This window comes from Felis catus, chromosome B1 (genome assembly GCF_018350175.1).
Source record: "Felis catus isolate Fca126 chromosome B1, F.catus_Fca126_mat1.0, whole genome shotgun sequence".
NCBI lineage: Eukaryota > Metazoa > Chordata > Mammalia > Carnivora > Felidae > Felis > Felis catus.
In genome coordinates this window covers 159,922,873-159,949,705 of record NC_058371.1, presented here as the reverse complement: position 1 = coordinate 159,949,705, position 26,833 = coordinate 159,922,873, and the positions used below count along the sequence as shown (strand labels likewise).

The 26,833-nt window shown below is 40.1% G+C and overlaps 1 protein-coding gene across 7 annotated transcripts in view; it reads left to right on the top strand.

The window, feature by feature from the left end:
- Window positions 1-26,833, top strand: part of CRACD (capping protein inhibiting regulator of actin dynamics) — a 173,082-nt gene that overhangs the window by 108,903 nt on the left and 37,346 nt on the right. For all 7 annotated transcript variants that reach the window (XM_045056344.1, XM_045056345.1, XM_045056349.1 and 4 more), the window contains one exon: window positions 1,781-1,952. In XM_045056344.1, the coding sequence (XP_044912279.1) occupies window positions 1,781-1,952 (172 nt within the window). The remainder of the gene's footprint in view (window positions 1-1,780; window positions 1,953-26,833) is intronic.

Below are 26,833 nucleotides of genomic sequence, written 5' to 3'. Positions count from 1 at the left end.
TCAGACTTTCTTTCAGAAAGATCAGAACTGAAGATCACCAGAGGAAATGAGATGGTTACCTTACCTTGCACATCTTTAACCTCGTTTTTTGCCCAGATTTCTCTGTAGACTATGGCCCGAAGAGGTCTGGGGGCTCTAATACTCAGATGGGGACTCATACCTGTGTGTTTTGTGCAGGTATTTCTTTTTTTTTTTTTTAATTTTTTTTCAACGTTTATTTATTTTGGGGACAGAGAGAGACAGAGCATGAACGGGGGAGGGGCAGAGAGAGGGAGACACAGAATCGGAAACAGGCTCCAGGCTCTGAGCCATCAGCTCAGAGCCTGATGCGGGGCTCGAACTCACGGACCGTGAGATCGTGACCTGAGCTGAAGTCGGACGCTTAACCGACTGCGCCACCCAGGCGCCCCAGTGTGCAGGTATTTCTTAATAAACATTGTGAGCTTTTGTATTTTCTTTTCCCTCAGAGCTCCTGACTCCAACTTAAGATATATTTCCCATGATGTTGACAAGTTATTTCATCTCTCTGTGCCTCAGACTCCTCACCTGTAAAATGGGGATGTTAATAATATCTACCTCATAGTGTCATTGTGAGGATTAGCTGAATTAATATTTAGAAAGTTCTTAAAGCAGTGATGCATAAAAAGGCTTAAGTAACTTAAAAAAAGATTGTCTGACCCTGAGTAAGTGGCTCTTTAAGCTTCTTAAAGAAAAGGAAGGATCTGAGAAGATGCTTCTTCTGGTATGGGGTGATACACACTTTTTTTCCTGAGGTGGGAGTGGAGTGATAATGGATGAATTTGTAATTGAAGGAGCAGAACTTGAAAGGTATTACCTAAAATATCTGTCAGTAATGCTGGCACTGAGCCTGGGTCCTGACTGAATGAAGTAATATATGGAAAGATGTTCATAGCAGCTCCTTTGGGGCTCTTCATAGAAGATTCTGAGAGGAGACGGGAGAAATAAATTGGAAATATATAGGGATGGAGGGAATTGGGGCAAAGCTGATGCCAAGAGTTGGCAGTTATTTTCTGTCTCTAACAAACGCTAAAACAGGGTGATTCTCAGTGGAGAATATGTGTGTGTGTGTGTGTGTGTGTGTGTGTGTGTGTGTGTGTAGATACACACACATAAATAGAAAGTTATATATATAAAGGTGTATGAAATTTTTTGAGCACCCGTCTGACTTAACATGTGTTCTCAGCTTCTTCTGTGGAGAAGGGCACTGGCCACCTGCTTGTTTTTTGTTTTTAATTATTATTTTTTTTTAATTTTTAGAATGAGTGGGGAGGGGCAGAGAGAGGGAGAGAGAGAGAGAATCCCAAGCAGGCTCCTTGCTCAGTGTGGAGCCTGACTTGGAGCTTGATCTCATGGCCATGAGATCACCACCTGATCAAGAGTTGGATGCTTAACCCACTGAGCCTCCCAGGAGCCCCTGGCCATCTGCCTATTAAAGAGAGCAGGCACCACTGTTGTGTGGCATGTGCAAAGGGGTGCTCTGAGACCACTGTGAGCCTCGGAACCCCTCTGTGTCATCCCAGGTGCTTCTTGGGAGCCTGGTGACAGGAGACTTACTGTGCCCTTGGCTTGCCTCTGCCTGACTGTGCCCGGACTAGGGCTGGCCGTGTCATTCCTGGCACAGGGCTTGGTCGCTCATTCACTCTGATGGCTGCCCTTTGCCCCTTCTCCTTGGCCAGAGGCAGCTCAGTTGTAATTTGCTCTCAGGCTCAGAAGTGCAGCCCTGTCAAACTGCAGTGTGTGTTCATCTTGTAATCCACAGACAAGAAGAAAGGAGGTAAATTCCAGCCTTTTAAGAAGTTGTTTGGTAAAAGGAAAAAGAAAGACACTTTGTTGTCCCAGGAGGCGTCAGCAGGGAGTAAGAGTCACTCTCCCCGGAGTGTCAGCAATGGGACCTTCTCTTCAGATGAGGAGACCCTGGAAGACAATCTAAGGTAATAATTCATACTTTTTCTCCCCCAGATTTTAGCAGAGTTCCAGTGTGGGGAATGGGATCCCAAAGGAGGCAAGGGTGGAGTCACAGATGTGTTGCATCTCTGGGAAGATGGAAGGCTTGGGGTACTTTGTGCATTCTGTGTGGAGATGTCACCATGGGGAATTGGCAACGAGTCTGGCCTCATTTTCTGGGAAAGCACAGGGATCTGTGCCTTCATTTTGCTGCCTTCACTGGTGATAGAGGCAGCACCCCGCTGGTTTGGCTCAGTAAGTTAATCTGGATAGAAGGAGACTGCATTCCCATGCCCTGTTGCTAGACGAAGAGACAGGGTGGTTACAGATTAGATTGTACACCCATGTTGAGAACATAGACTGCTCAGGCACAAAGTGGTCACCCTTTCTACCTCTGGCAATCTCTAGCGACTTCTGGAGTCTGTAAGTCGTAGAGCTTTGGCTTCTGCTCTTTGTTTTCTGTGTTTCTCTCTACATCTTTCCCCCACCTCTCCTTGCCCCTCCCCTTTCTCTTTCTCTCCCTCCTTCTTCTTCTTCCCCGCCCTCACCCTCCCTTTGCTTCTTAGAGCACAGGTACTAAATCTGGCCATGACTGTGTCAAGAACTCAGAAAAGCAGGGTCGGGAAGTAGTTTCTCACCTGAGTGCTGGGAATTGAAGTTAGAGTCAGAGATGATTAAACTCTGCTACTGACAGCTTAGAAGTCAGCTCCTCTGAGAAGCCTTTTCCCACTCCCTGATCTGATTTGTTTGCCCTTGCCGGCATTCCCCTAGCATCATGCACCTGGCTCCAGCAAAGAACTTGTCACTTTCTATGGAAATTATTGATTTGCTTGTCTGTCTCATTTGACTGCCAGTTCCATGAAGTCAGGGACCGGGTTTTATTCAGCCTCGTATTAGGTGCTCAAAAACTGTTTCCTATGAATGCCTGGCACGGCACAACTTGCCGTAATACATGTGGAAGGAATAGATGAGGTAATCTGTGATATTTTTACTGTGATTCAAGGACAAGAACAAAAACATCCTGTGTGATGTATGTCAGTAAGTAAATTCTAATAGACACTCCAGTTGAGCACAACTTACATGCAGAATCCTTAGGCAAGCAGTGGCACATTAAGCTTTGCAGTGCTCGGTGACAGCATTACTGGGTCCTAACTGATATTGACTCTCTTCCTCAACAGGCCTGTTATTTGTCTTCCATTATCTTTAGTAAGAATACTATCGAATTTAACTATAGGAAATTATTTCACTGGAAGGAGAACACAGGTAACACTAAGCCCACCCAGTGGTTGGGATGTCATTATGTACTAAGGTATGCTTGAGTATTGTTCAGTATAAATGTTTTGATTTTACTTCAGTTTCTTCAGTGGAAAATTGGAATGTGAACTGTTTCTGCCTCACAGTATCAGAATGAGGTAACAGATACTAAAATGTGACCAACTAGTAGTTTAATGCAAAATGAGGTTGAGTCTAGAAGGTTCTCCTTTAGAAGGACTGTTCTGTGAAAACACAGGCTGTCCTTTTTTATGGTTTTGCCAAGTCCCTGATTTCTTACTGAATGATTTTAGACTCTTAGAAGAGCCTGGATCCTGGTGGTTCTCTTCCCATTTAAGTTCTATTCCGTCTACCCCCTTGGAGTTTTCCTTAGATTTTAAGTTATACAAAGCCTTGGAATTTCATATTGATTCAAACACCTGCACTTCTATAAAATAAAGGTAATGCCACCTGTTCTTATTATTGGTTTTTGTTAATAAACCTATATTTATGAGACATACACTGTATTTTAATTATTTAGCACTTGTTTTTATAATAAAGGAATCGGGAAGGATAAGCTTTGGATGAAGAATTTTTAAAAATGTCTCTTTAACTATTTTTAAATTAAAAAGACAAGAAAACAGGAATTATTTAAAATACACATTCCCCTTTTCTTCTCAGAAATTGACAGGTGCAAAATAATTCCACCCGCAAAGTAAATACTACATTCATTGCTTACAGTATAGCTGAATTTCTGAATATTTGCCCTATTTACAGATGGAGAAAATTAAAGATGTTGTTTCCAACACTTCTTTTTTTTAATGGAAGTATAATATATTTCCTATATTTTTTTATTTTCAGTTTACTGCTCAATAATCATGTTACTTTAGATTGTGTAATGATTCACAGAATTTCTGTGCATTTTATTTACTATCTCCAGCTCTCACTAAAACACAAAACTCAAAATGCTGTTAGCATGGTCTTGGGTGGAGGTTCCAAGGAGGCAGATTTCAGCCCAGTGTGAGGGAGAATTTCCTAAATACTAGGGCTGCCTAAAACTGGGGAGGCTGGGTATGTGCCAGAAGGAGTTTGGACTGATGAAGGGGAAATTCTGCACTGGGTGGGAATTTAAAGGAGTTGAACTTTAACATGCTGTCAAACTCCAAGAATCTGTAATTCTAGAAATGTCTCCATGGCCAAAAATAGCTCATTATTGATCTGCTCCTTCTGCCTGAAATTTCTCATTTCCTTTGGGCTTTTAACGCATACTGTTCTTTCTCTAGGTTAGAAGCCTTTATTTCTCCTAGGCTACTGCTTTTAAATTATACATGCCTGTGGGGAAAGCAAAATCGTAAAACATGTTCAGTTTTTAACAATTTAATGTGACTTCCTTTATTAATTAAATGCAACTAAAATTGTGTTTCCCAAAATGTGTTAAATTTAAAAAGGGGGAGAGGGTCAGCTTGGCAAAAAAAGAAAAAAAAATAGGTTGGGGAAATTCTGGGCCAAAACAAATAGGATCCTTTACATAGGACTTTTCAGAGCTTTTACTATGCTAATGTGCCCTGGGAATTTCTGAGAACGGGGATGTATTATGGAACATTTCCAAGACTCCTTTAACCACAAATCTTTTTTTCACGGAGAATATCCATTGGCATATATTAAAGCTACCACTTATTGAACTTAATGCAATGTGGTTTTGCATAGTTGAACTCATATAATGTTCACACACTCCGAGGTTGACATTATTATCCCCATTTCTTATTTTCAAAAATTGAGATATAATTGACATATATTAGTTTCAGATGTACAACCTAATGATTCAGTATTTATATATACTGCAAAATAAGTCTGGTTACCATCTGTCACCATACAAAGGTATAAAAAATTTTTTTTCTTGTGATGAGAACTTTAAAGATTTTTAAGATTTTAAGATCAAATATGATATAAATAATATATACAATACAATATATAGAACAATATATACAGTAAAAATGATAGTATTATTAACTGTAGTCACCATGCTGTGTATTACATTGCCATGATTTATTTTATAACTGGAAATTTGTATCCCTTGACCCCCTTCACCCATTTCACCAACTGTTCAACCTCCTCCCCTCTGGCAACCATCAGTCTATTTCTGTATTTATTAGTCTTGTTTTACATGTTCATTTGTTTTAGTTTTTAGATTCCACTTGTAAGTGGAATCATACAGTATTTGTCTTTCTCTGTCTGACTTAGCATAATGTCCTCAAGGTTTATCCATGTATCACAAATGGCAAGATTTCATTCTTTTTTATGACTGAGTGGTATTCCAGCATGTGTGTGTGTGTGTGTGTGTGTGTGTGTGTGTGTGTGTAACATCTTCTTTATTCATCCATTGATGGACACTTAGGTTGTTTCCATATCTTGCCTTGTGTAAATAATGTAGCAGTGAACAAGGGGTGCATATATGTTTTCAAATTAGTGTTTTTTTTTCTTCAGATAAATGCCAGTAGTGGAATTGCTAGATTACATGGTAGTTCTATTTTTAAATTTTTCAGGAACCTCCATACTGTTTTCCATAGTGGCTACACCAATTTATATTTTGGCCAACAGTGCACAAGGGTCCCTTGCCTCTAAATCCCTGCCAACACTTGTTTTTTCTTGTCTTTTTGGTGATGGCCATTGTAATATGTGTGAGGTGATACCTCATTGTGGTTTTCATTTGCATTTCCCTGATTAGTGTTGGTGAGCATTTTTTAATGTGCCTCATGGCCATCTTTATGTCTTTTTTGGAAAAATGTTCTGATCCTCTTCCCATTTTTTCATCAGAGTGTTTTTTGTTATTGGGTTGTAGGAATTCTTTATATATTTTGGATATTAACCCTTTTTCAGATATATGATTTGCAAATATCTTCTCCCAATTAGGAGGATGGCTTTTCGTATTTTTGATGGTTTCCTTTGCTGTACAGAAGCTTTTTAGTTTGATATAGTCCCGCTTGTTTATTTTTGCTTTTGTTCCCCTTGCCTTTGGAGTCAGATCTAAAAAATAATCACCAAGACTGATGTCAGCGAGCTTATTGCCAATGTTTTCTTCTAGTTTTAAGGTTTCAGGTCTTCCACTCAAGTCTTGAATCCATTTTAAATTATTTTTGTACATGGTGTAAGATAGTGGTCTTATTGCAGCCATTGCACATGGCTGTCTAGTTTTCCCAGCACCATTTATTGAAGAAACTGTCCTTCCCCTACTGTATATTCTTGCCTCCTTTGTTATAAATTAAGTGACCATTTATGTAGGTGTTTATTTCTGGGCTTTATATTCTGTACTATTGGTCACTATGTCTCTTTTTTATGCTGGTTCCATATATTCCAAAACATTCCATGTTTTGATTACTGTAGCTTTATAGTGTAGTTTGAAATCAGGGTTTGTGTTACCTCCAATTTTGTTCTTGCTTCTCAGGATTGCTTTGGCTCTTCAGGCTCTTTTGTGGCTCCATACAACTTTTAGGAATGTTTGTTCTATTTCTGTGAAAAATGCCATTGGAATTTTGATAAGCATTGCGTTGAATCTGTAGGTTTGGGTAGTATAGACATTTTAACAACAACATTTTAACAGTCCTTTCAATTAGTGAGCACAGAATATCTTTCCATTTGTGTCTTCTTCAGTTTCTTTTATCAATATCTTACAATTTTCAGTGTACAGGTCTTTCACCCCTTTGGTTAAACTTATTCCTGGCTATGTTTTTAATGCAATTGTAAATGGGATTGTTTTCTTAATTCTCTTTTTGATAGTTCATTGTTAGTATATAAAAATGCAACAGATTTTGGTGTATTGATTTTGTATCCTGCAACTTTACTGAATTCATTTATTTGTTCTAACAGTTTTTTGGTGAAATCTTTAGGGTTTTCCATATATAAAGTCCTGTCCACAAATAGTGACAGTTTTACTTCTTCCTTTCCAATTTGAATGCCTTTTCTTTCTTTTTCTTGCCTAATTGCTCTGGCTGGGACTTTCAGTACTATGTGGAATAAAAGTGGTGAACAGCATGGACATTCTTGTCTTGTTCCTGACACTATCCCCACTTCAAAGGGAAGAAAACTAAGGCTGGAGAGTGACTTGCTGGTAAATTGCTGAGCCAGTAATTAAGCAGGAAAGAGGGCATTCTTAACCACCCATTCTAACTCTGAAGAAGCTGTAGCCTTACCAGGGAGCGAGTCACATGGCCCTGAATTCTACTAGTCCTGGGTCACCAGGCTCAGGTGTCTTCCTGCCTTTGCTGCCTTACTGAGGCTCTGCTGCTCCTAGGATTCCTCCCTACTTGTCCTGCTTCCAGTTTCTACCTCACACCCAGCATTTACTATATTATCTCAGCTACAGCTCCTTATAGTAAGTGCCAGCTGTAGGCACATTGAGAACCAAAGGAGCTTCCATGAGGGCGGGCTCACTCTGGGACTATAGCAGTCAAAAAAGGGTTCAGGCATGAGGAGGCCTTGGACTGGCTCCAGATGATGGGCAGGACACAGAATGGCTGATGGGCAAGGCATAAACCTTTCAGATCTGGAATGGCATGAGCAGACTTACATGCAAGAATGAATGTGGCAAATAGAATAGGAGGGAACTTTCCAAGTCACTGTATGTGGCCAGTGTTACCCTAATACCACAGCCGGCATAACCATCACAAAAAAGAAAACTACAGACCAATTTCCCTTATGAATATAGAAATAAAAATCCTCAACAAAATACAACAAAATACTGAATCCAACAACATACAAAAAGGATAATACACCATAATCAAGCAGGATTTATCCCCAAAGTGCAAGGTTAGTTAATCATACAAAATCAATAAATATACCATATTAATAAAATTAAGGACAAAGACCACATGATCATCTCAATAGATGCAGAAAAAACATTTGACAAAATCCAACACACTATGATAAAAACTCTTAAAACTAGAACTAAAAGGGAACTTCTTTAACTTGAGGAAGGACATCTCCAAAAATATCACAGCTCATACCATTCTCAATGGTGAAAGAATGGTTGTGTTTCCCATTAAGATCAGGAACAAGACAAGGATATGCTTTTAATACTGTACTATAAATTATAGCTAGGGCAATTAGGCAAGAAAAATAAATAAAAAGTATTGATCTTGGAAAGGAAGAAGCAAAACTATTTGCAGATGCCATGATCTTATATATAAAAAAGCCCAAGGAATCCACAAAATTAGACAAGGCTGCGGGATATAAGATTGGAGTTTTTGTATCTCAGTATGCTAGCAATGAACAATCTGAAACTAGGAAAACAATTCCATTTACAATAGCATCAAAAGAAATAAAATACTTAGGAATAAATTTAATAAAAGAAATACAAGGGTGCCTGGCTAGCTCAGTCAGAAGAGCATGCAACTCTTGATCTCAGGGTTATGAGTTTGAACCCCACACTGGTTGTAGAGATTACTATAAAGGAAATAAACTTAAAAAATAAAATAAAATAAAATAAAATAAAATAAAATAAAATAAAATAAAATAAAATAAAATAAATAAATAAATAGGGACACCTTGGTGGCTCAGTTGGTCAAATGTCTGACTTCAGCTCAGGTCATGATCTTATGGTTCGTGAGTTCGATCCCTGCACCAGGCTCTGTGCTGACAGTGCAGAGCCCGCTTTGGATCCTCTGTCTCCCCCCCCACCACCCTCCCTCGTTCTCTCTCTCTTTCTCTCAAGAATAAATAAACATTAAAAATAAAATAAAAAATAAACAAAAGACTTGTACACTGAAAAAAGGATAACATACCATTGAAAGAATTTAAAAAGATCTAAATAGATGGAAAGGTATCACCATTCATTGGTTGGAAAACTTAGTATTGTTAAGATGGCAATAGCCCCCGAATTGATCTACAGATTCAGTACAATTCCTGTCAAATTTCCAGCTGACTTTTTTTTGCAGAAATTGGCAAGCAGGTCCTAAAATTCATATGGGAATGCAAGGGATCCAGAATAAGCAAAATAGTCTTGGAGGGCTCACATTTCTCGAGTTTAAAACTTACTATAAAGCGCGCCAAATATCCATTGACTGATGAGCAGATAAAGAAGATATGGGGTGTGTTTGTGTGTGTGTGTGTGTGTGTGTGTGTGTGTGTGTGTATACACACACACACACACACACACACAATGGAATATTACTTGGCGATCGAAAAGAATGAAACTTTGCCACTTGCAACAACATGGATGGAACTAGAGTGTGTTATGCTAATAAGCAGGATAAGTCAGAGAAAGACAAATATCACATGATTTCACTCATGTGGAATTTAAGAAACACAACAGATGAACATAGGGGAAGGGAAGGAAAAATAAGATAAAAACATAGAGGGAGACAAACCATAAGAGACTCTTTAATACAGAGAACAAACTGAGGTTGCTGGAGGGGAGGTGGGTGGAGGATGGGCTAAATGGATGATGGGCATGAAGGAGGGCACTTGTTGGGATGAGCACTGGGTGTTATATGTAAATGATGAATCACTAAATTCTACTTCTGAAATCATTATTGCACTATATGTTAACTAACTTAGATTTAAATAAAATTTAAAAATTCAAAAAAATTTACTACAAAGCTACAGTAACCTAAATAGTGTGGTACTGGCATAAGGATAGATGCAGATTAATGGAATTGAAATGAGAGTACAAATATAAACCCTCACATTTGTAGTCAACTGATTGTCACTATGTGTGCCAAGCAATTCAATGGGTAAAGAATAGTCTTTTTCTACAAATGGTGCTGGGACAGTTGAATAACAATATGCCAAAGAATGAATTTGGACTCCTTTCTTTTTTTTTTTTTTTTTTAAATGTTTATTCATTTTTGAGAGACAGAGAGTGAGTGGGGGAGGGGCAGAGAGAGAGTGAGACACAGAATCTGAAGCAGGCTCCAGGCTCCGAGCTGTGGGCACAGAGCCTGATACAGGGCTCGAACCCACTAATTGCAAGATCATGACCTGAGCTGAAGTCAGATGCCACCCAGTCACCCTGGACTCCTTTCTTATACCATTCACAAGCCAATCCAAAATGGATTACAGACCTAAATGTAAAAGTTAAAACTCTAAAATTCTTGGGGTGCCTGGGTGGCTCAGTCGGTTGAGCTTCCGACTTCGACTCAGGTCATGATCTCACGGTTCGTGGGTTCAAGCCCCGCGTCGGGCTCTGTACTGACAGCTCAGAGCCTGGAGCCTGCTTCGGATTCTGTGTCTCCCTCTCTCTCTCTGCTCCTGCCCCACTCATGCTCTGTCTGTCTGTCTCTCTCGAAGATGAATAAACTATTAAAAAAATAAATAAAAATTTTTAAAAAACTGTCAAATTCTTAGATAAAAACAAAGGAATATACCTTCATGGTTAGATAATGATTTCTTAGGTGCCAAAAGCACAGGTGACAAAAGAAAAAATTGGTAAATTGGACTTCATCAAAATTAACTTTTGCATTACAAACAATACCATGAAGAAAATGAAAAGACAATTCACAGAATGGAAGAAAACATTTGCAAACCATACATCTGATAAGGGAGTTATATTCAGAATAGGTAAAGAACTCTTATAACTCAGTAATAAGATGACCAAAAAAATTTTTAATGGATAAATGATTTGAATAGACATGTCTCCAAAGAAAATATTACAAGGTTCATTATGAAAACATACTTGCTTAACATCATTAGTTATCAGGGAAATGCAAATCAAAACCACAATAACATAGAACTTTACAACCATTAGGAAGGCTATAAAAAATAAATAAAAAAATAAGTAAATAAATAAAGACAATAACATGTGTTGGTGAGAATGTAGAGAAATTTAGACCCTAATACAGAGTTGATGGTAATGTAAAATGGTATAGCCATAGTTTGATGGTTCATCAAAATGTTAATCATAGAGTTACCATATGACCCAGCAGTTCTAATCCCAGGTATATAACCCAAGAGAAATGAAAACACATGTCTGCACAAAAACCTGTACACAAATGTTCATAACAGCATTATTCATAGTAGTCAAAATGTTGAAACAGTCCAAAAGTCCATCAAAAAATGAATGGATAGGGGTGCCTGTCTGGCTTAGTCAGTAGAGTACGTGACTTTTGATCTTGGGGTTGTGAGTTCAAGTACCGTGTTGGGTGTGGAGCCTACTTTGAAAAAAAAGGATGGATAAATACGATGTGTTATATATCCATGCAATGGAATATTTGAAATACTGATACATGGTATGACATGGATAAACTTTGAAAACACTATGCTAAGTGAAAGAAGGAAGTTAGAAAATACCACCTAGTGTATGATTATATTTATATGAATGTCTCAAATAGGCAAATTCATTGAGACAGAAAGATTTGTGGTTGCCAGGCATGGGGTAGGGTGGCGGGTGACTGTTAATGAGCGTGGGGTTTCTTTTTGGGATGATAAAAACTAAACTTAGGTGGTGATGATAGTAGCCCAATTCTTAGAATATACTAAAAATCATTGAAATGTACCCTTTGAATGAATGAAATTTTAGGGCATATGAATTATATCTCAGTAAATGTATTTTTTTAAAGTAGTGAATGTGGCATTGTTGAAGTCCTACCTGGCTGAGGTGATAAGTTTGTATAGGCAGGAGAGATTCAGGGCTTATTCTCCTCTCCTAAATCCCTAAAAGAGGAGGTAGAAATTTGGAGCGGAACAGAAAGGGATAATTATGAAGTAGGACATCACTGCAGGCTACAGCAGGCTGGCTTGGAAGGAGAAGCAGCTGCACACATTTGCTTGAGGGTGTTGAGCCCCTTCATTGAGGGAGGTGTTCAGCTTGAAGGGAGAGAGGACATGAGGGAAAAAATGCAGGTTATGTCTGAGACTGCCTGTTTAAAAATAGTTGCCTGTGCCTTGTAGGAAACATAGAGTTGTTATTTGGCCACATACACGTGAATCTATAAGAAAAGTGTTATTATAGACATCAAGGGAATTGGGCACTATCAAAAGGAAATGCCCCACAGATGTTACTATGACAAGACTGGAAGGGTCTATAATATTACCCAGAATGCTGTTGGTCCCGTTGCACAAGATTCTTGCCAGGAGAATTCATGTATGTATGTTGAGCAAATTAAGCACTCTAAGAACCAAGATAGCTCCTAGAAACATGTGAGGGGAAAATGATCAGAAAAAGGAAGTGAAAGAGAAAGATACTTGGATTCAGGTGCCAGCCTGCTCCACCCAGAGAAGCACACTTTGTTAGAGCCAGTGGAGAGGAGCCTGAGCTGCTGGAATCTGTTTGTATGAATTCATGGCATGATAGATGTTTTTTCAAAAAAGACCTCTGGACTATAAAGAGAAGAAAAAAATGCCTATGGTTGACCCCATGCAGCCCTGCTCACACATACACACAAAAGGAGATATCAATCCTACTCTCTACTTACATGATACCCTTATTCAGTAGACACACACACACACACACACACACACACACACACACACACACACACCGGTGTTAAAATCTAAGGTAATTTTTTAGTCCTGATCCAATACCTTCACTTTAGAAATGGGGACACTGAGGCTTAAAGAGATCACAGTACAGTGCCATTCATGTTAGAGATGTGATTAGAATTCCAGTCAGCTGATTTTGCATGTGGTAATCCTTTCCTCTTGAACAACCCCACCCTATCTCCACTTGCTTGAGGGTGTAAGCAGGCACTCTTACAAGCGCGCTAATTCCTCTTTATCCTTCACTTTTCTGCACAAATGTGCCTTCCTCAGGGAATAAGCCTACTCTGACCCCCTTAGCCTAGATCAGGCCTCCCTGCCATTGTTCTCAGTTTCCTTTACCTTCCCACAAAGGTAGGCCTGTAGGGTACCCATTGTATTTCCAGGCTTTAGAATTGTGCCTGGGCCATAGCAGGCATTCAGATTATTCATTTACTAAATGTACAAATACTGCTCTTTTTTGCCATACAGACTCTTCCCACTGTACAAGTCAACATTTAGCTGATTCATCCTTCAGTTTCCCACCATGGTACAGAGTATCACTGTACATGGTGACAGCATAGTGAGACATGTCACCAGTGAAATGACAGTGGAGTTCAGGCTCCCTGATTACCCATGTTGTACCTTGGATCACTTGGCCTTGCTGCTTTTCAGAAGGTCAAGTCAGAAAAGACTTAGACTACTTGATCATTTATCCTCTATCCATACGAACCTGCGATGTGCTGATTGAATTGGGACTAGAAAAGATATACAAAACCACTCAATGAAATTTAGGGACAAAGCAGGAAAACTAATGGAGCTGGACTGAGTACGTTTAGAGGGGATGAAGGTTGATGATACACTGTGTGGGAGAGCAACAGATCAGGAGCCAGAGTCTCATGTGCATGCAGCTGCTTTCACTCGTGAGCTGTGTGATCTGACCCAAGCCAGGCCCTTCATCTGTTAAATGGATATGCTCTCTCCACGCTCTTTCCCCACTTATTATGAGGACCAAAAAAATGCATGTGACATTACACTACCTGCTATAAAATAGCACTTTACAAATGCAGGGTAATGTTATTACTGATCTAAAGAGGATGTGGATACTAGTTTTCTATTTCCAGAGCATAGACCAAAACTCAGTTGATTCAGATGATGAGTAGAGAGGTTTATGAAAAGATCTTTGTCCAGGTGGAGCAACTGAGGAGTGGAACAGACAGCATGCAAACTCGTGGAGTCCTTGCAGCATTCTCCCGGCAGGTTAGACAATTGCTCATCCTATGTGATGGAGACACAGGACTAAGCTTAGGGACTGGAGTAAGTGATCTTTGATTTCTAGTTCTAAGAGTGCATGCATTTAAGATCCCCAAATTCCCTCCTCTTCCTTGAATTTTTTTGAACTGTCCTGTTTCTGTTGTAATAATTAGGCTCCATAGCCTATTGGGTACCATATATTTTCATAGAATACCGAAGTCTGGGATGAGCTTCCGTGATGCCACACAAAATATATTGACTCCAGTCTCTTCCAGCAACTCTAGTTTGTTCGATGAGGATACTTAATTGCTCTTTAGCATTTCATTTGAATGAGACTCACGGATCTGTTTAGAAGAAAACTGCTGATCAATTGCAAATGCCCCTGTTGTCATGGAAACAAGCTGCAATGAGACTATAATTATATTTCCTTATTCCTGAAGTGAATCCCTAATCATTGCTATGGTAATTACCCAATATCTGTGGTCCCAAATTACATGATGCTTGTCCAAAAAAGACAAAGGATAGGAATAGGAGGGCTGGCCCAAGACATGCGTTAACTGTGCAGCTGCAGAAAGCCCTCTCCTTTTGTGTATAGGGAGAATTTCCCTCTGTGGGCTCATACTCCAAGGTTAGATGATGTCAGTGGCATCTTAGAATGTGCCTGGTGTGTAGAGTAGTGGCTAGAAGGCTGTATCAGGTTAGGATTATTTCTAACACAACTAGTATCTTCAACAGTAATGAAATATAGTACCTGATGTACCTGAAAGTCTGGAGGACTTGTCAAGTTTCAAAGTCCATCAATGAAGTAACTCAGCAAAGGCATCAAGAACTGGTCTGATTCTTTTTTTGCTCTTCCTCAGGGAGTAGTCTCTTGTCCCCAGGTTTGTCCCTTCATAGCCCCCAAATGGCTGTCAGGTGTCACCTGTTATATGCAGGCAACAAAGGCGGGAGACAGAAAGGGGACCTTCCCTGTCTTCTGTCATGTTTTGTGAATGAGAAGAGCTTTCCCAGAAACGCCTCCTCCATGATGCTCTCTCTCACTTTTTTTTTGTTCCTTCCACACCAGACCCTGCTACAGACAGTAGTTCCAGTCAACAGAACTTAAAATGGAGGTGACCCTTCCTGACTCCTGTTCAGGATCCTCAGCACTAAGTGCATATGGGTGAGGGATGGAATGGCATGACTACAGGGCTAACTTTGTTTTGCTTTCCTTCTCACCTTCTCTTTGTACTGTGACTCTGCTTCTGGTGCCCTGAGTTCCAGGCCACAGTCCCGTCATGTACCCTCTGTCTGATCTCTACTGCTTCTGCCAATAAGCATGGGCACAGGGCCCTGGACCTGGGCTTGGGCATCCCAGTAGCATGGGGAATGGCATCCTTGGCTCTCAGGCACAGCACACGTCACCAAGAAAGAAAAGTCAGCCTCTTGCAAGAGAAGCAGAATCAAAACACCATAGTGCTTTTCAGAAAAGTTATCCATCCAGGTAGGCTAGGTTGGAAAGGAGAATCAAGATACAGAATGAGAAATACAGTGTGGTGGTTGTTTTTGGTACTTAACTGTCAGCATTTAGTTTCCATTCCCAACAGTTTTTGCCTATTTTTTTCCCCAAGTTATCAAGTTTGCCTCTCTGTGTATACCTCTAATAGGACACAGTATCTGCCTCTATGACAGAAGCCAAAAGGGCCAGATCCTCCACTTTCCCCCAACTGCAGCCTGGCATGAGCATGTGACCCCCCCCACCCCCCCACAGCCAGTTGGATTTTCTCTCCTGGGCTTGGACTTGGCAGGTACTCAAGGATGGAAGAGACACAACTATGGTGGCAGCCCGTAACCAAGCTCTTCCTGTGGCATGGCAGCCGCTGTGGTTCCTGATGCCCAGACCGCTACAGTTCTAACTCCTGTCTTTTTCCAAGCTTTGGTCCCAGTTTTCTTTGTTCTTTGATCCCCCACTGTTCTTCTAAGTAGATTTTCTTTTGGTTGAGCATGACAAGGTTAATTTCTGTGTGAAGACACAGAATGAAACCAGGAAAACTAGGTGGGGGGGGGGGGGGAGGGTGTGACACAGAAGGTAGGAAGCAAAGCCTGGAACACTTCCCTGGTTTGAATTAAAAAGAAGTCCCCAGAAGAAGCCTTTAAAGATGCTGAACATCCTCCTGACTTGCCCACCAGCTGGCTTCTCAGAGTCTCCCACAATGGCCTCTGGCACAGGCCTGCCAGACCTGAAAAATGCGCATGGTCTGAAAATATTTCCACCCCACCCCCACCCCCCACCCCCCCATCAACACATTTGCCTCAGGCCCTCCATTCCCTCAGTGACCTTTCCATGGAAAACCCATCTGATTAACTATTCTACAGTATTAGTCATTCACTCTTCCATTGAAAAACTTTACTCACATATTATATTGTATGAAGCACTGTGGGAGAAACAAAGGTAACAGATGTGATCCCTGCCCTCATGCAGCTCCAAGTACTGTAGTGGAGATAAAATGATCCCATTAGTGCTGGAATCATATTTGTGTAGCACTTTATATGCACAGCACTTTTATTTTCTCTCTTATTTAAGGCATGATTATAGGAACCATAATATAAAACAGTAAGAGATGTGTACACAGGCCTTTTTTCCAGGAAGCAAGAGAGGCTGTGTGTATGGGGGGGGGGGGGCAGCATTGATAAGATTTGAGCTGGACCTTGAAGGATGAGTAGGGCCTGAATCAAGAGATTGGCATTGGGCAGTCCATGGAGAGGAAGAGCCTATGCAATGATAGAGCCCAGAGAGGGTATTTGGGGAACCACGTGGTTTGTCTTACAGGATGCTGGAAGTAGGGTAACATTTGATAGTAATGGGTAACACTTATGTAAATGCTTACACTGTTCTCAGTGCTTTACATACTATAACTCATTTAATCCTAACAGTAGCTTCGTGAGGGTGGTCCTGTTATCATCCCCATTTACAGGTAGGGAAACTGAGACACGTAGAGATTTAGTGACTTGCCGAAGGCCACACAGCTGGTAAGGGGTAGAACCGGGTTTCAGTGGTAGGCAGACTCACACATGGAGTCTGAGCACAAACTCCCTCCACTACATGCCCTCCATCATAGAGCCAGAGAAGTTTGGAGCCCTGTCATGCAGAGCTGTGTGGGCCAGTAACGTAGCAGCTTCATCTCATAAGATTTTAGCAAAAGAGAACCACTGGAAGTTTCTGAGCTGGCAAATTAACTACTTTAAAGTTAGTGCAGGGTTTGAGAGGAAGTGGAATTGCAGAGGACTTCAGTTGGAGACCATTTATAGATGTCAATCGTATTACAACAGGCTGGAGGTCAAACCAGGGTAACGGTGACAATTAGACACTCATTGACCCTTAAACTGCCCTTAGCGGTTCTTCCACTTGCTTCTGAGGTCTCCCGCACACGTCTTTTTACATGTCCAAGAACAAAGCCTTTGAGCCTCCATTGTCCACCTGGGTTGGGGATGAGAGCACCGTGCCAGACACTTGCCTCCAGAGGTCCAGGAAAACAAAAGTTCTTCATACCACATTTGCAGTGATTTTAGAATCTCAAGTAGTTTTAAAATTAAAAATAATAAAAATAAAGCTTCTCCTGGGCAGAGGTTAAGTGTGTGAACTTTATATTGTTTTTGGCATGGTTACTAGCATAATAACCCAATTCTGTGTATTACAGCAGAGTGGGGTTATAACGTATTCAGACCTCAGCTGAGTTTTCTGAAATCTTTTGCAACTTCAAGCACAGAAATGGGCCCTTCAAAACAGCCCTACATTTGGTCAGTGTGCTGCCAAGTGCACCCAAGAGTACTATATTATTTCATCTTCAATGCCCTTTAGAACTTCTAGGTAGAATTATGACAGTCAGTACAGCTGACTCTGGGTAAATGAAAGAGAAAGAGGTGGAGTTGGGGAGGAACAGCAGTGTCTTTCTTCCTCTCCTTCCAAATCTGTAATGACTTAGATCAAAGGTCTTTAAATATAATAAGATGTAGATAGAACAAGACCCCCTAAGCCACTCCAAGTTTGTCTCAGTGCTAATAATCACACCTTCTTGTAGAATTGACTCAACCTATTAGAATCCTCTGGTCTTCAGTCAATAGTCCTGTTCATGGTGTTTCAACCTCCTGGGCTGAACCCTAGGGACTGTTGCTCTGTGACTCAGATACCACTATTAGCTTTTCAAGCATTTCACCTCCAAATTTCCCATGATTTAGGCAAATATCAAGAAGTTCTCTCTTCTTCCTCCCTCTTCTCTTCCTCCTTTTTTTTTTTCCTTTTTTTGTCCTGTAAAGTCTATACTAATCTTTACAGAGAGTGACTTTCATTTGGGTAGGGGATATGAAAGTGATGTAAATGTCAAATCTTCAGTGTGAAATGAGGACATAGGGCATACCTACTTATCTTTCAGCCATGTCTACACATAGTTATGAGTCATGATATGGTATTCATACATTTTTTAAAATCTTAAGGGGTGCCTTGGTAGCTCAGTTGATTGAGTATCCATCTCTTGATTTTGGCTCAGATCATGATCTCACAGTTTGGTGAGTCTGAGCTCCATGCTGAGCTCTGCGCTGACAGCGAGGAGCCTGCTTGGGATCCTCTCTCTCCCTCTCTCTCTCTGCCCCTCCCCCACTCACACTATCGCTCTCTCAAAATAAATAAACTTTTTTTAAAAATCTTGATTAATACCACTGATCATAGCAGCGTTAAGTCACATTGGCCAAAAAGTTGAAGCAAAATGTTTATCCACAGATGAATGGGTAAACAAAATGTGATATATTCTAGATGTAGTAGAATATTATTCAACCTTCAACAATGATGAAATTCTAAAAAAAAAAAATGAAATTCTGACACATGCTACATGGATAAACCTTGAAGATATTATGCTAAGTGAAATAAGCCAGACACAAAAGGACAAATGTTGTATGATTCCACTTATAGGAGGTACCTGGAATAGTCAAATTCGTAGACATAGAAAGGAGGATAATGGTTATCAGGGGCTAGGGGAAGGGGGGAGATGGATAGTTATTGTTGAATGGGTATAGAGTTTCAGTTTGGGATGACGAAAAGTTCTAGATGGGTTCTTGTGAATGTACTTAATGCCACTGAACCGTACATTTAAAACTGGCTAAAATAATAGATTTTAAGTATATTTTACTATAACAAAAAAAAATCTCAGTCAATATTATGTAAATACAAAAAAAAATCACGGATGCTGGGATCTCATTTGGTGTTGACAGAGTTGGTATTTAAGCAGTAAAACTGGCTCACCTTCTTTTATATAAGATTTGCAGTCGTGGGTGAACTGAGAGTCTCTTAACACTACATTCTTACCGTGGGCTGGCAGCTATTCACATAGTGTCTTTGTTCCCAAAGAAATCCAAATATCTACAAACATGGAGAGTTAAAATGGAAAGCTCTGTCAGCTGTGACTCAGGAGCCTGAGTTCTGGTTTCGGTTCTGTCTTGATCAAGTCTCTCTCTCTCTCTCACCTTCTGGGACCTCGGCTCCTGTTGTCATGGACTCCGTCATCACAGAAGCCCTTTGAGCCTGGACTGTTGGCTGTACGAGGACTGCCATCTGTCACAGCGGACGGTGCCCCAGACTAGCAGCTCCCCCTCCAGCTGCTAGCTTCCTTGTAGAGATGCACTGGAGATGTGGGGAGCAGCGGCCTGTGCCTCCGAGCACAGCAGGAGAGGAGCATGGGCAGGCAGAATGGAGTGCAGGCTTGGAGTGGGTCTTGCAGCTTGGGGTCTTTAGTCCTACCCCTTGATTTCCACATTGTTTTTGAAGGAATTCTGAACTGAAAGGACAGATGATGTTATTTATTAATGTCCAGTGCCCTATAGCTCTCCCCTAACCTGGACCTGACCTCTCGTAAAATCATACATCACGGAGCCTGAGGGATGACAGTAACAAAGAAATAGGAAAGATGTAGGTTTTGTGGGAAACACTGATGACTTTGGTTTCACTGATGATGTTGAGTTTGTAGACAGTGGGACAGCCAGGTAGCCAGCTCCACCATGTGGCTAGAGACATAGAGAGAGAAGAGCATGTACTATTGGAGACACGTAGACAGTTTTTTAAAGTGGTTGTTAAAACCTGAAGAGTAGAGCAGGTCATTCTATCATCTGTGCCTTTGAAAAGGTAACATAGGAGTTGAAGTTGAAGGGAAAGACCAAAAGCTGATGTCTATGGGCTGACTGGATGCCTCTGATTAGATGTTTGAAATCTGAACCTCTTCACCAATAACAATTACATCAGTGACAACAGCAACAAAGCCAGGACAGATACAGAAATGAGAGTTATGACATCTCAGCCATGCTTTTTGTCCATAGGGCCCAGGAACTTCTGCTGCCTGGACCTCCAAGTCCAAAGGGACCATTTTTCCAACCCTTCTAAGGTGTGGCTATGATTCTTCCCTGAACTAATGAAGACTGTTCCTCAGGGACCAGTGTTGTTATGAATTTCCCAAGTGGGTGTCTCTTCCTCTCCTACTAGAGTTTGCTTTTAGTACATGTGCTTTGCATTTGACTTCAGATCTTGTTTAAATTTAAATGACTGTTTAATGTATTGACAATCCTTCAGTTAGAAGTTAAAAATCTGGGGGATTTTAGAGGTCTTTATACATCTCTTCTCATGATCAAGAGGCTGCTCTGTGTTCTCAACATCTGAAGAGAAGGTTCCCACACAGGAAGCCCCTTTTTTTCCATTTGAGAACATAAAGCCTGAAGGAAAGTTGCAGCTTTGAGGCCCCTGCCTCTAGGCTCACTCATAATAAAAGAAAGGGGGAGGACTGGCCTTCTTTGCAATCAATTGTGAAAGATCTTTAAATGTCAAGAATAAAGAAGTCCAGATGAACTCTGCTAAGGTACAATTTGTATTAAATTGCCCCACTACCTCCCAATCATGTAATTCCTATTTCCCAGCTGTTAAGGACAATGATTCTACCAAGCTCTTTGTTCATAAGAACATAGTTTCAAGCTGAGATCTCCACACGTGGTGTATTCAGTTTGAATTCCAGCCCTGCCTCAAATTCTGGAACGTTGGGCAGGGTTTTTACCTACTCTTTGTCTCAGCTTCCCCTTCAGACAAAAGGAAATAATCTATATTGTAGAGTTGTTTGGAGCTAGAACTGGTAACCATGTTTACCAAAGATTTTAAATTATACAGATTACTAAGGATTTAATGTTGATTTGAATTATGTAAACAGAAATATTTAGAAGAGAGTGTTCATCCATGTAACTAAATAAGCCAGGTACCATTCTCCTCCACTGTTTCTTCTCAGAGCTTTACAATAGGACAAAAACCAGATATAAGAAAAAGGTAGAAATATTTTTGGTCACTTTGAAAAGTAATCCCCTCAAGAGTAAAGGCCATATAAATAAGTAGGTTCTGACAAATGTAGAAATTTAATATCAAAAAGTTATTTAATCATTTCTACTTCTGGCTGTGATGAAGTAGCTTGTAGCAAATCAGAACTCCCACCAAGAACAACAAGAAATACAGATAGAATATTAAAACAAAGACATCTGTTTGAAGACATCATATTGCTTCTAGTGCACCAGACTTGAACAATGAGTTCCTGGAGAGAATGGAAGCCCACTGAAATGAGCCCAACTTTCTGCATATTGCTTCTCTCCTGTGAGCTGTGATGAAGTAGCTTGTAGCAAATCAGAACTCCTACCAAGAACAACAAGAAATACAGATAGAATATTAAAACAAAGACATCTGTTTGAAGACATCATATTGCTTCTAGTGCACCAGGCTTGAACAATGAGTTCCTGGAGAGAATGGAAGCCCACTGAGATGAGCCCAACTTTCTGCATATTGCTTCTCTCCTGTGAGCATTGACTGTTAGGAGAGAGCAAGAGACCAAGAAGCTGGAGGGTGACTGGCAAGAGGAAGAGAAGGCAACAGAGCTGTAGGCAATCTCCTGGAGCCTGGAATACAAAAATTGGAGTTAGAGGCTGCCAAGATAGCCAGGACTTAAGGGACTGAAATGCTCAAGGGAAGAGAAACTCAGAAGAATGAATCTAAATCTGGGCAACAGTTTTCCTTTTGACAAATTTGTTGATAAAGCTGAACAGAAATAGAGGCTGAAAGGTAAGGCAGACATTCTGTGGTGTTGGAAAGATGAAAATAGGGATTTAGGGACTAGCAAGGAGGGGGACCTTAGGAAGCAATCCAGGCTGTCAGTTGGGACAACAGGAGGTCTATACCCTAGAAGTGGGGAAAAGCAGAAGTAGTCTGAGCCTTACAAAGGTTGCTTACTAGCCATGATCCGCTCAGTCCCTGATTGGATTCAGGTGGTCTGCTCCTCTGCCGATGGCTGAAGGAGTGGGTGAAACCTCTCTGGAAAGAGAGAACCCAGCCTCTACAATGTTTCATTCATGATATATAGAATTCAATCAAAAAATTACCAGGCAGCTGAGAATCAGACCATGAGAAAAACAAAATAATAGAAGTAGACCCACAGGTGATAAAGATATTGAAGATTCAGATAGAGATACTTAAATAATTGTGATTAATATATTCAGTTGAATAATTGACAAGATAGAGAATTTTACCAGACAACTAGAATCCATTAAAAAGAATCAAATAGAAATCTAGATATGAAAAATGCTACTGAAATTAAGCACTCAATAGGTAATTTTAACAGATTTGACACAGAGAGAGAATTAATGACCTGAAGGCAAGTACTGTAGAAAAATCCAGACTGAATCATATTGAGTAAAAAGAATGACAGGTACAGAAAATAGCATAAGGGCATATGGCTTATAGGGAAGCATTCTAACGTTAGAGAAATCAGGGGGTGGGGAAATAAAGGAAAAAGGGAGTAGAAGCAATATTTGAAGGAATAGTGGCTTAGAATTTTCCAAAAGTGATGAAAGACACCAAGCAACAGGTTTAAGAAATTACTATATATCCCCAGCTGGATAAAGTAGAGGAAATCCATACCTGCCCACAGCAGAGTAAAACTGCTACAACCAAGGCAAAGGGAAAAACCTTAGTATCAGCTATAAATAAAAGATGATATTTTTTGAGGAACCTCCATACTGTTTTCCAGAGTGGCTGTACCAGTTTGCATTCCCATCAACAGGGCAAAAGTGTTCCCTCTCTCCACATCCTCGCCAATATCTGTTGTTGCCTGAGTTGTCAGTTTTAGCCATTCTGATAAGTGGCATCTCTTTGTGGCTTTGATTTGTCTTTCTCTGATGATGAGTGATGTTGAACATCTTTTCGTGTGTCTGTTAGCCATCTAGATGTCTTCTTTGGACAAGTGTCTATTCATGTCTTCTGCCCATTTCTTCACTGGATTATTTGGTTTTGGGGGTGTTGAGTTTGATAAGTTCTTTATAGATTTTGGATACTAACCCTTTATCTGATATGTCATTTGTAAATATCTTCTCCCATTCCATCCATTGCCTTGCAGTGCAGAAGCTTTTTTTCTTGATGAGGTCCCAATAGTTCATTTTTGCTTTTGTTTCCCTTGCATCCAGAGACCTGTCTAGTAAGAAGCTGCTGCAGCTGAGGCCAAAGAGGTTGTTGCCTGTTTTATCCTCTAGGATTTTGATGGTTTCCTGTTTCACATTTAGGTCTTTCATCCATTTTGAATTTATTTTTTGTATGGTGTGAGAAAGTGGTCCAGCTTCATTCTTCTGCATGTCGCTGTCCAGTTTTCTCAGCACCATTTGCTAAAGAGACTTTTTTCCATTGGATACTCTTTCCTGCTTTGTTGAAGATTAGTTGGCCGTACATTTGTGGGCCCATTTCTGGGTTCTCTGTTCTGTTCCATTGATCCATGTGTCTGTTTTTGTGCCAGTACCTTACTGTCTTCAACTACCTTATAACCCAGCAGTTGCACCACTAGGTTTTTATACAAATGATACAAAAATGCTGATTTCAAAGGGCACATGCACCCCAATGTCTATAGCAACATTATCAACAATTGCCAAATTATGAAAGAGCCCAAATGTCCATTGACTGATGAATGGATAAAGATGATGTGGTATATATATACAGTGGAATGATACTCAGCGATCAAAAAGAATGAAATCTTGCCATTTGCAACAATGTGAATGAAACTAGAGTGTATTGTACTAAGTGAAATAAGTTAGGCAGAGTAAGACAAATAGCATAGGATTTCACTCATGTTGAATTAACAAAACACAATAGATAAACATAGGGGAAGGGAAGTAAAAATAAGATAAAAACAGAGGGAAGCAAACCATAAGAGACTCTTAAATACAGAGAACAAACTGGGGTTTCTAGAGGAGACGTAGGTGGGGGGGGATGGGTTAAATGGGTGATGGGAATTAAGGAGGGTACTTGTTGAGATGAGCACTGGGTATTATATGTAAGTGATGAATCACTGGGTTCTACTCCTGAAACCAATACTATACTGTATATTAACTAACTTGAATGTAAATAAATTTAAAATAAAGAAAAAAGATGATAGACTGCCTGTCTTTTCAAAGAAGCAGTAATATAACCTACAAAAATTTTATAGGTAACAGCATAACTTAATGGTAAAATATTGAATACATTTTTGCTTAGTTTGAGAACATGTCAAAGTCCACCATCATGATTTCTGTTCAACTTTGTGTGAAGTTCTAGCTAATTCACTGTGACAAAAAAAAAAAAAAAGAAAGGCAGGGAGGAAGGAAGGGAGGGTAGGGAGAGAGAGAAGGAAAGAAAGAAGGAAGGAAAAAAAGAAGGATGGATTTAAAATCCTTCCACCTGGGTGGCTCAGTCAGTTGGGCATCTGAGTCTTGGTTTCTGCATGGGTCATAGTCTCATAGTCATGGGATGGAGCCCCATGTTGGGCTCTGTGCTGAGTGTGGGGCCTGTTTGGGATTCTCTCTCTCCCTGGTTTTCTGACTCTACCCTGGTCACACTCACATGCTCACTCCTTCAAAATAAATAAATAAACTTTAAAAAGTAATAATGAAATAAAACTGCCTTTTGTCACAGGCAACCTGCTTGTATTCATAGAAAACCCAAAAGAATCAAGTCATATTATTATAATTAATAAATTTAGCTTTAAGAACAATATACAAAGACTAATTATATTTTAATATTATACCAGTAAACCATTAGAAAATAAAAATGTTAACCTATATGCACCATTTCTAGTCAATTCAGAAACATCAAATATGTAGGAATAAATCTATCAATATGTATAAGATTTCTACACACAAAACTACAAAACATTATTGAGAGAAAGTAAAAGGGATCTAAACAAAGGGGTATCTGATGTTCAGGGATTAAAAGATCAAATATTGTAAAGACGTTAGTTATCCCAAAATTTATCTGTAGATCTAATGATGTCATGAAAGTAATTCTAGGAGTGTGTTGGACTCTGTGTGTGTGTGTAAATTTGTGTAGAAATGCAGAGATAAGAATAGCCATCTTGAGAAAAAAAAAGCTAGAGAACTTAAACTACTAGATTCCAAGACTCATTAAAAAGCTATAGTAATTAAGACAGTGTGGGATTATTGCTATAAAAATAGATAAGTAGACCAAGGGAAACGAGGCCAGAAACAGATCCAGATATACATAGTCACTTAATTTATAGCAAATCACTCCCTATCTTCAAGCCTTAGTTTCCTCATCTGTAAATAGGCTTAATAATAGTGCCCACCACATAAGGCTTAAATATTACATAATAAAAGGACTTAGGGGTGCCTGGGTGGCTCAGTAGGTTAAGTGTCCGACTCTTGATTTTGGCTCAGGTCATGATCTCATGGTTTGTGAGTTTGAGCCCCGCATCAGGCTCTGTGCTAACAGTGCAGAGCCTGCTTGGAATTCTCTCTCTCTCTCTCTCTCTCTCTCTCTCTCTCTCTCCCCCTCCCCTCCCCCACTCATGCTCCTTCTCTCTCTCTCTCTCTCTCTCTCTCTCTCTCTCTCTCTCAAAATAAATAAATAAATAAATAAATAAATAAATAAATAAAAGGACTTAGATGTTCTACTAAAGAGGTTAGCACACATGCAAGGGACATAGCAAGAAGGGCTTGATAAAATTTAGCCAGTATTAATATTACCATTGTGACTACCTCTCTTTCTGTAATTACTACTACTGCTGTTGTTACTGTTCATTTTCCATTTTTCAGTATGATTACCTGGAAGTGGGGAATGGGTGGACATTAAAGCATGGTTGGCAACAAGGAACATTTGGGGCAACACAGAAAAGTAGGAGAGTGTCACTGCTCGGCCTACTTGGAAAAACAATGGGATCGAGGAGATGAAGTTCATGATTCAGTCAGGGTTGACTTAGAAACTGGAATGGGACTTGGCCTGACACCAAGGTAATGTTGGCCACACAACTGTTGGTCATTAGTAAACATTTATGAAGCTTCTAAAATGGACTTGTGGGGCGCCTGGGTGGCGCAGTTGGTTAAGTGTCCGACTTCAGCCAGGTCAGGATCTCGCGGTCCGTGAGTTCGAGCCCCGTGTCAGGCTCTGGGCTGATGGCTCGGAGCCTGGAGCCTGTTTCCGATTCTGTGTCTCCCTCTCTCTCTGCCCCTCCCCCGTTCATGCTCTGTCTCTCTCTGTCCCAAAAATAAATAAAAAACGTTGAAAAAATAAAATAAAAAAAATAAAATGGACTTGTGTACAGATGTTTTGTAAGAGTGTCTGAAAGCATGCATATATAAATATAAGCCATCTGCAAATACAGTAAATAGAAATGAAGTCAGTTACCTCTTCTCCCACCTGGGTCATAGCCAGGGATCTGAAAGAGACATTTTGATAGAATATTAAAAGATTTGATTCTTTAAATGAAAAGTTTATTTCGTAGCTTCTTTAGGTAAACCTGGATGTTCATTTTGTAACACAGGTCACAGAGTCTCTGAAGACAGGGAAATAATGATCTATTTAATTCTTTCCATATTCATATCCTAAACAGTG